Source organism: Rattus rattus, chromosome 2, assembly GCF_011064425.1.
Source record: "Rattus rattus isolate New Zealand chromosome 2, Rrattus_CSIRO_v1, whole genome shotgun sequence".
NCBI lineage: Eukaryota > Metazoa > Chordata > Mammalia > Rodentia > Muridae > Rattus > Rattus rattus.
Genome location: NC_046155.1, coordinates 153682687 through 153691700, shown reverse-complemented (window position 1 = coordinate 153691700; position 9014 = coordinate 153682687). Strand labels below are relative to the sequence as shown.

General features: G+C 55.5%; 2 protein-coding genes across 3 annotated transcripts in view; both read right to left on the bottom strand.

The window, feature by feature from the left end:
• Nucleotides 1–81: 81 nt before the first annotated feature.
• Grwd1 (glutamate rich WD repeat containing 1) lies at nt 82–5709 on the bottom strand. The gene is made up of 7 exons (XM_032893605.1): nt 5474–5709; nt 5167–5284; nt 4781–4940; nt 2532–2745; nt 2278–2420; nt 1893–2090; nt 82–926 (listed from the first exon to the last, which is right to left on the bottom strand). Exons 1-7 carry the CDS (start codon nt 5658–5660, stop codon nt 609–611), a joined length of 1338 nt encoding a protein of 445 aa, XP_032749496.1. The 5' UTR covers nt 5661–5709; the 3' UTR covers nt 82–608.
• Nucleotides 5710–6752: 1043 nt separating this feature from the next.
• The window catches only part of Grin2d (glutamate ionotropic receptor NMDA type subunit 2D), a 36861-nt gene continuing 34599 nt past the window's right edge, over nt 6753–9014 (bottom strand). The window contains exons 12-13 of one of the 2 annotated variants that reach the window (XM_032893603.1): nt 7840–8966; nt 6753–7757 (exon numbers count right to left, since the gene is read on the bottom strand). In XM_032893603.1, coding sequence (XP_032749494.1) covers nt 7478–7757; nt 7840–8966 — 1407 coding nt within the window. In that variant the 3' untranslated portion in view covers nt 6753–7477. Of the gene's footprint in view, nt 8967–9014 lie in introns of both variants that reach the window. The other variant, XM_032893602.1, reaches the window with a different exon arrangement.

Sequence of the window (9014 nt, the reverse complement as noted above, 5' to 3'; positions counted from 1 at the left end):
CCCACGGGAGAAGAGCTGTACCATTTCCCTCCTTACTACCATTAGGTTTCTCACAGAAAAGAAGCTCCAAGGACTGGTGTCTCAGTGTTTGGGGCCTTATTGTGGTCCTTTACTGTAGCAGAAGCCCCAGACCATCCTCCAGTACAACAGTGGTGAGCACAGGAGGGCACCCCAGATGGCTCCCAACTTGGATCTCAAACAAATCTAAATGGACAGAAGAAGGCAAAGAGAGAAATTCCACTGGGACCCAGACCCAGACTTGGCCCAGCCATGGCAAAAGCCTTAAAGTTCCTGAAGTCGATCAACAGTCAGAACTGGGTCCCCAGTCAGAGGTCCTTGGGGTCGACACCGACAGTCTCATCCTGAGGCTACATCTGGGACAGGCAAGGGTCTTTGCCTGAACCTAGTCTTTGGTGTAAGGCAGAGCCAAGGCTCAGTCCAAATCATTAGAGATAGTAGGTCAGTAGAATCCATTCCTTCTGTTCCACAGAGGCCAGCTGAACAAGTCTTCCTTTCTGAGGTGCAGTCTACAGGCCTAACGATCCTCGCCAAGTTAACCGATCCGGTTCCCATGAAGAGCCAAGGCCTGAGGCCCAGTGTTGGCCACCTCAAACACTGATGGTCCTGAAGACGGTGAAGCCTGACAGGGCGGTGCTGATCAGGACCCCAGGGCACTGGGGGTGCCAGTGTAGCTCCTTCAGGTCAGTCTCACCTTGATGCACGAACAGCAACTGCTGGGGGAGTGCCGCCAGCCCAGGGTCTGTCTCTGTCTCACCTGACTCTGGGTCCCGCTCAACTGCCAGGTCCCACTGTGTGATCTGGTTGTCAGCACCTGAGGCTGCAAAGACCCCACTGTCCTGAGGGTGCCATTCAACGGAGGTCACGGGGGCCACGTGTTGCTTGAAGGTGGCCACAGGGGAGCCAGACTACGAGAGAGTGGAGGAGTCAGGCCTCAGCATGATACCAGACACTGAGTCTCAGAAGCCCCTCATACACTCATACAAAGCCAGAGCCCAGGGAAGAAACACAGGGAGAGGACAGAGGTAAGATGGCAGTCTATGGGCTCCTGGGAGCTCTCACCTACAACTAGCCTAACGAGGTGACAGGAGCCTGCCCTGCATGTCCCTGAGCTCGCCTCAGCACTCCTTGCCTATGACCAGGGCAGAGAGGTGGTTCTTCAGCACACGCCTGGCTGTTCTCTAAGGATGAAGCCTTAACAGGACAGTAGCAGTTCCCTTAAGCTTCCTGACGCTACCAAAAGACAGCACTTACGTTAGAAGTGGTCTAGGAACAGAAGTCCCTGGGACTCTGGCACAGAGGACTGCACCTCCCTCTGGAAGCTTCCCCAGGATGATCTATAGAACTGGTGAAATTGGAGGCTGACATCATGATGATGCAGGGAAGGCCTGGAGCCAGGACAGGTCCTGGCTTCCTCTAGAGACCGGAAATGCCTCTTCCACCTGCCTAGAATACTGCTCAGTTCTACAGACAACTCTTAACTTAGCTGTGATGTCACCTCTGCTCCTATAAGGAATGAATGGGGCTCACAATCCCAACTAATGCTAAAGCAGACTAAAATAAACTACAATTCCCAGCAGCCCAAGACCATGGGCTATGTGGCCAGCTGTACCTGTGCCAAGCAGACAAATGACAGTCTCTGTACTGCCCGGCTGGTATGGGAGCAAAAACACTGGGTAGCTACCAAGTGCGAAAGGAAGACAGATGTATGGGGCGCTCAAGAATCTCAGGAACAGAAACAGAGAAGGGGAGGGATGCGCAGAGTTGAGGGGGGGACCTCTCTGCTCACACCCACATCCTGCTACGCCTGCCTCCTCACCAGGATTTAATGCCCAGAGCTTCCGCAGCCCTTAGGAACCCGGCTGGGAAGATACCTTGAACTGTCGCAGGTCCCAGACTTTGAGGGTCCCATCATCCCCACCACTGAGCAGGAAGGGCTCCCTGCGGCTCCAACTGATGACGTTGACATCCCCATCATGGGCAGCGGCTGTGGTGAGCATGCAGGCCTTGCCTGGGGCTGCTCGGATGTCCCAGATGCGAATGGAAGCATCAGCAGAGCACGAGGCAAACACCTAGGCAGGGTCGAATTGGTTTGAATTGGAAAGATGCCCAACCCACAGAACACACTATCGTCCATTGTCTCCGTGTCTGGATCAGGGCCCAACTTGGGCCTCCTCCTCTTCAAAGCCAGGGTTCAGGTTCCTAACCTAACCTCATCCCCATCAGACCTATATGTCTAGGCCTCCAGCCTTTCCTCACCGTGTCCTCTGTTGGCGACCACTGCAGATCCTCCACAGAGCGTGTATGGCCCACAAATGGCCTCTGGTCCACATTCCAGGAACCACCATCCGTGGGTGTCCAGAGGTGGATGTTCTTCTGACAGTCACCAGTCAACAAGCGGCCTGGACAAGGGTTAGGAAACCACCTTACCCACCCTGTGGGAAAGGTACTTCCTGCCTTTCCAGGAGTCCTAGGACCCATCCTCCCTGAACCATGAGAAAATCAAAACTCACCGGGTACCCGAGGGGACCAGTCAAGAGCAAAGCCCTCACCCATGTGGCCAGCAAAGGAGAAGATGGGTTTTACTCGGGCCTGCTCATCTCGGAGGAAGATGGCCAGGGCCTGCGGGTCATCCACCACCTGCAGGAGCCGTCGCAGTGCAAACACCTCCACCTGGCCCTTCTCTGACCATACTCCAGCCACAGGCTCCTCTCCCAGCCAAGATACCTGCCAGACGGGTACACAAAACAAAGAGGGGAGAGATCCAAGGTTGGACAATAGACCCCTCAGAACCATAACCTTGGCATGTCCACAGACACACTATAGTTCCCAAATGGTGTTGTGAGAGGAAACTGCAACCTCCCAGACCAGCTGATGGCCACACCTCCTGGTGTGGGAACAGAAGTAGCAAGAAGATGAAGCCCTGCGCTTGGTGGTGCTCCAGAAAATGGTCTCTGAAACACTGTGGGTCTCAAGTCCTTTCACCTCTACGATCACTACAAGCTCCTTAAGCTACCTTATTACCATAGACAGTACATCCCTCTGATGATCTCCACTGTGCTGGCTAGTTTGTGTCAATCTGAGAGAACCGAGTGTCAATTGAGAAAGTGCCTCAATGACATAGGGCTACAGGCAGTAGAGCATTTTATTAATTAGTGATCAATGTAGGATGCCCCAGACCATTGTGGGTGGTGCCACCCCGGGCACTGGTCCTGGATTCTATAAGAAAACAGGTTAGCTAGGCAGTGGCGGAGCACACCTTTGGGAATCAGAGGTAAGAGGATCTCTGAATTGGAGGCCATCCTGGTCTACAGAGCTAGTTTCAGGAAGCCAGAACATACAAAGAAACCTGTCTCAAACAAAACAAACAAAACAAAATATAAAAAACATGAAAAAGAATGACAAAGTAGGCTGGGCAAGCCATGATGAGCAATCCAGTCAGCAGCAGCCCTTCATAGCCTCTGCATCAGCGCCTGCCACCAAATTCCTGCTGTGTGAACTCCTGTTCTGACTTCCTTTGGTGATGAACAGTGATACGGAAGTGTAAGCCAAGCAAACCCTTTCCTGTCCAAGTAATTTTGATCACAGCATCTCATCACAGCAATAGTGACCCTAACTACAACATTCACCTTGGATCTAAAACTTGAGACCCATGTGTGGCTGTGTCTTCTTCCTCACACCCACCTACACTGAAGCACCCCTCAAACCTTTCTAACCACCTGTATTGTGGCCATTGAAATGCCATTCTTCCCATGAGTTGCTCCTTATGTAATCAAACACTTTGGGCCCCTGCAGCCAATTTTCCACACAGAAGCCAGAGAAAGCCTCTTAAAACAAGTACCAGATCGACCATTCCTCTACTTTGTCTTCCATTTATTCCTAGTTTCCCCTGAAGTAGAAACCTAAGACTTACATTAGCCCACCAGGGCAAAACAACCAGTCTCCCAGGTGCTTGCCCTCCAACATCTGTCACTATCCCCTTTGTCTATTCTGCGATACACACAGTGGTCTGTCCAGTTTTCCTTGAGACTTCTGAACCATGCGTACCAGGGTCACCACAGGGTCTTGGCGTTTTCGTTTTCCTTCTCTGCAAATCTGTTTCCACAAACACCCTAGCTCCCCCACTGGCTGTGGGTCTCAAGACCAAGAACACTGACTTATCCAATCCCCTTCAAATCACCATTTACAAAAGCAACTCCGTCCTAGGAACACCCTTACTGTCCTTTGTTTTTTTTTTCCACTACACTTAGCATCTTGCAACAAACTACATATTTACAAGTTTTCTCTTGTTCCCTCTGTTCATGGACCCAGAGCTTTCTGCCTGCAGGCTAAATTTTCTGGGATTAGGACCTTACCTGAGGCAAAGTAATAATGTAACAGACACAGGCCCAGCTGAGGGCCAAATTTTGCTCTACAAGCTCCTTGTACACCATCTCTGCTTTTTTGTTTTATTTTATTTTATTTTATTTTTTTATTCATCTACCCTATCATAAAGTGCTTTATTTATCAAACCTGGAGCTTTACACGCTTGAGGTGAGGGCTCTACCACTGAGCTGCCTTTAAACTCCTTCTGTCCTGCCTCAGTTCCTAAACAGTAGCTAAGTAAAAACCCTTACATTTCACATCACAATCAGGAGAGAGAGAGAGAGAGAGAGAGAGAGAGAGAGAGAGAGAGGGGCGAAGGAGCAGGAGATGCTAAGAGACATTTGAGTATTGGGGTACGCTGCAAAGAATGCTGAACAAGCCCCTGAGAAGGCTGTACCCGAACTCGGTTGATGCCACCATAGTGGGGAACCATGGCCAGCTCCAGTTGAGGTTTCCGCTCCTCTTCATCCTCTTCATCTTCATCATCCTCATCATCACTGCCCTCTGAGGGTGGCGGCCTGGTCCCATGGAGATTGTGCATCCGAAGCATCATCAGTCTACAAAGGGAAGCAAAGGATGAGTTAGAAACTGAGTGCCAAGCGCAAGGCCCTGGGTTCAGTCCCCAGCTCCGAAAAAGAAAAGAAAAGAAAAAAAAAGAAACTGAGTGCCGCCGAGTTGTTGAGGGAGGAAGGAGGTGGGGGACCCAGACTTTAAGGTTTGGCATTAGCACAGATCCCTAACCCATGGGTCCTTGGGGGTGTCTTGAAAAGGTCCTTGGCTCACCTATTGCTCTGGGCGCTCTCCGCCTGGGTTCCCGCACACAGGTAAAGACTGAGAGGGAGCTCTGTCCGGTTGTCGCCCAGGTGATCTCGGACTATGTCAAAGCTGAGACAAGGGGCGCCTAGGGATGGACGGGAGATGAGACCATAGAGTTGCAGAGTAGGGACGAGATACTGGGAACTCGGCCTCTACCTCCAACAAAGGGCGGGAGTCTTCAGGATCACAATCCTTAGATTCCAGACCTTAATCCCCCAGACTCCAAGTCAGGCCTTTATTTCACTGGACCCAAGAGTCAGGGCCCTCTGCCTACCAGTTTGCGCACGATGGTATAGCACGTAGGCCTCTTCATCCATTACCAGCTCCTCCCCTTCTCCTAGTGGCGGCCCTTTGCCGGGCAGGTAGACCTGGGATGGGCCTTCGGATCCTAGATCGTAGGTTTCAGCCTCCATGGGCTCCCCGCTTTCACATGTGTGCCTCTGGCCCTTGCGCGCCGCCATCTTCGAACCTTCTTGCTCCGGACGCGAAGTACTAGCGTCACTTCCGGGATCCGCCTCCCACAGTCTAAGACCCGTCCCACTGTACTGTTGCCTTGGAAACCTGTGAACCAGCAATAAGAAGGTGATGCGCAGAGAGATGGCCCACCCAAGTAACGGTCCTAGCTCAATGAGAAAACTTGTATTAGGAGCAATTTTGTCTTTCGTGTGATCTTGGAAATTCTTCCGCGCAGCAGTGGCAAGACCTTCTGGGAGTTGTAGTTCTACAGGAGTCCTCGAATCCAGAGACCTCTCCATCGTCCACCTTTCATTCCCAGGGCTGCCCTTCCATTTAGTTAATTATTCATGTATGTAAACGAGCACTTACTGGCAAGGAGACTGGGTTTCTGTTCCCCGAGGACCTTTAAGGCCGATTTCTTCTCCTTTCCTTGTTATGATGGCTTTAAATTATTTCAAAATGCTTTAGGGTAGACAGGCTGGACATTATGTATAAGTTAGTGGATTGGATCTATCCTCCAGGGGAAGTCCATTTCCCAGCCAGGCATTCCCATGGCAGCTCTGGTCAGCAGGCACTTAATCAGAAAGTCTCTCTTGAGGCTGCTGCTACAACTGAGTCAGCTCTCTTTATCTACCCATGTACACCCGAGTTTTGGTTAATTGGAGTAATGAAATATTGGAAACAGATCCTCACTGGTGAGATTAAGGGTATTAAAGATGTGGGTTGGCTACTCTCCATTTGCATAAAACAACCAATCAAACTATTCTTGCCAGTAGCCTTAGGGAAAGCTCTCTAGATTTGGTCCTAATCTTTACCACTATTCTTGGGGGTGTTTCTCTGCCCTTTCACCTCTCAACCGCTCCCCCACTGGTCTCTTGCCACTTCCTGGGGGTTGATTATGCTTCCCCAATCTCCAGTTTTCTAGGACTGGGGATGGAACTCAGGGCGTTGAGTGTACAACACTCTGCCTCGGCTACACCACCAGCCCAGTTTCTGTTGTTTGACTGTCTTCCCTATGGACTTAGTTCTCAGTTTCCATTTTTTCTCCAGAGAAATTGAAGGGACCTAAGAGACAGACACAGAACTCAGGCTTGGACTGAGGAGGCGTAAAAACATGGTTTTATTCCAAACACTGCAGTGTAGGAGTGGGAGAGGGAAGGAAAGGTCTAGTGTGGGCTCCCAGACCCTCCTTTGAGCCCAGCCTCAGACCCTGCTGAAATCTGGGAAAGGAGACCTGGAGGTGGAGTGTCTGCTGGATCATCACTGAAGGGTCACAAATAAGGGCTGGACTTGAAGATGTGATTGATGGCATCTGGGGTGGTAGGTAAGTGGGGGAGACAGGTGAGGGTAGGACTTTCGTGGAGGAGAAGTCATAGGTCAGAGCCAACAAGGATCTAAAAGAAGGGGTCATCGAGGTCTGACAGGAAGGGTCACAGTCTGGTCGGGGCACAGTCTGGGGTCAGATGATCATTTTAGGTGTTGGAAGTCACAGTCTGGGGTCAGGGGTTTCTGTGTGGCGGGGCCAAGGTCTGGAGTCACAGTTTGGCATACGCGTCTCACAGTTTTGAGTCCTGATGAATGAAAGGTTAAAAACAGGCTCCCCGAGAGGTGTGTCTGGGGCTAGGGAGCTGCACAGTGATGTGAGGGCCATGGCCCGGAGCGTAGGGGTGGGGCGCGGCGTGACTCCCCCACACCTCCCGCCAATCAGGTGACGTTAAAAAGCCCTTTTCGGGTTAAAAAAAAAAAGAGTCGGTGGGCTCCAAGAACCCCGCCCCCTTGCTCTCAGGATGGGTGAGATTTGGGCGACCAAGTCCCCTCTGGCTCATAGTTCCCCCAAGGCGAAGGGGGTGGGGGCGCAGGACGCTGCTCCAGGCGGGGTCCGGCCAGGTCCGTTTCTGTCCTTCCCAACCCATGAGGGTCCTGTCCACTTAGCGCGCCCCCTCGGGCCGTGGCCTGCGCTGACCGAGGGGGCGGCGGGGGTGGGGGTGGGGGCCGAAGCCGCGTCATACCTCGGACTCCAGGCTGGAGAAATGCGCAGAGCCCCTGCGTGTGCCCAGGTCCCCGCCCCGGTGTCTCCGGTGCGATGCGGTGGGCAGGGGCGGCCCCCAGTGCGCAGCGTGCGGGCAGCGGCGCGCGTGGCGGGATGGCCCGGTGAGCCTGCGCGTGGGGGCCGCCCGCGGGCAGGAGCTCAGGTCCTCGAGCGAACGCGAGGTGGGCGCGGGCGGCGGGAAGTCCCAGCCACCGGCCGCGCGCCTGTGTCGGTGGTGGTGCGGCGCGGCGGCGGGCGCACGGTGCGAGGCCCGGGAGCGGTGTGGGTGAGGTCGCGGACAACCACAGCGCGCCCGGCGCCGGGGAGGTGGCCCCGCGGCCCAGGGTGGAGGCGGAGGCGCCCACCAGCCGCCGTCTAAGCCGTCGTGCGAGCAGCTGAGGTGGCGCGGTGGCGGTAGCAGCTCCAGGCTGGCGCAGTGGCGGCAGTGCCACGCGGGGCCTCCGCGCGGGGGCAGGTAGTCCCAGCTACCAGCGCGCCAGCCCCCGAGCTTGTCGACCGACCAGTAGCGGCCGGGCGGCGGCCCGAGGCGCTCGGCATACGGGTAGGGGAAGTCGGCGAACCACCAGGGCTCCAGGCCACCGAGCGATGCTCCACCCAGGCTCTCCGAGTCCTCGGAGTCCGAAGGCGAAGGCTCGAGGTCCAGGTAGGCGCACGGTGGTGGCGCGGCACGGCGCGGCGGTGGTGCGGCCGGGGCTCCCGCGCTCGGGCCGCCCGCGCCCCCACCCAACAGAGGCTGGCTCTCGGGATCTGAACGCGGCCAGCGCGAGGGTGCGGGCGGGCTTTCGTCCTCGAAAGCCAGGCGACACAGTGGCGGCCCGACGGCAGCGGCGGCCGCAGCGGGCGGCGCGGGCGGAGATGGGAAGCCGGGGAAGGCGCCGGCCGGGGGCTCGGTCGGCTCCTGCTCGCGCACGATGGCGAAGTAGGAAGGTGGTGGCTTCTGCGGGGGCTGTGTGGTGGGTGGGGACAGTGGGCGTCCGGCTGCGCCTCTCGGTGCCGCGCGTGCCTCGCCGAGGCCTAGCCCCTGTGGCTCGATGGGGCCGTAGTATCGGTGGAAGCCGTCGGCTATCGCTGCGCCCCCCGGGGGCCCTGTGCCCTTGGCTCGGCGCCAGCGGTCGGCAGCTGCGCGCTCTCGGGGCACGAAGGGTGCGGGGCCAGGGGGCGGGCGAGCGGCGGGATATGCGGGGCTGGGCAGCGGCTGAGGCGGTGGCGGAGGCTTGGCCGGCGGTGGAGCAGCCTCGGCGCTGCAGCAGCTGTACATACCCTGTGAGGGATGGGGAGGGGTCAGTGGGTTGCCTGCACCCACTACCTC

Excerpts from the sequence above, each read along its gene's own strand:
- Grwd1 (XM_032893605.1), bottom strand. The coding sequence starts at position 5,660 with ATGGCGGCGCGCAAGGGCCAGAGGCACACATGTGAAAGCGGGGAGCCC. Across the intron at positions 4,941-5,166 it reads GAGAGCGCCCAGAGCAATAG|ACTGATGATGCTTCGGATGC; the intron begins GTGAGCCAAGGA and ends TTCCCTTTGTAG. Across the intron at positions 2,421-2,531 it reads CTGGTCCCCTCGGGTACCCG|GCCGCTTGTTGACTGGTGAC; the intron begins GTGAGTTTTGAT and ends ACCCTTGTCCAG.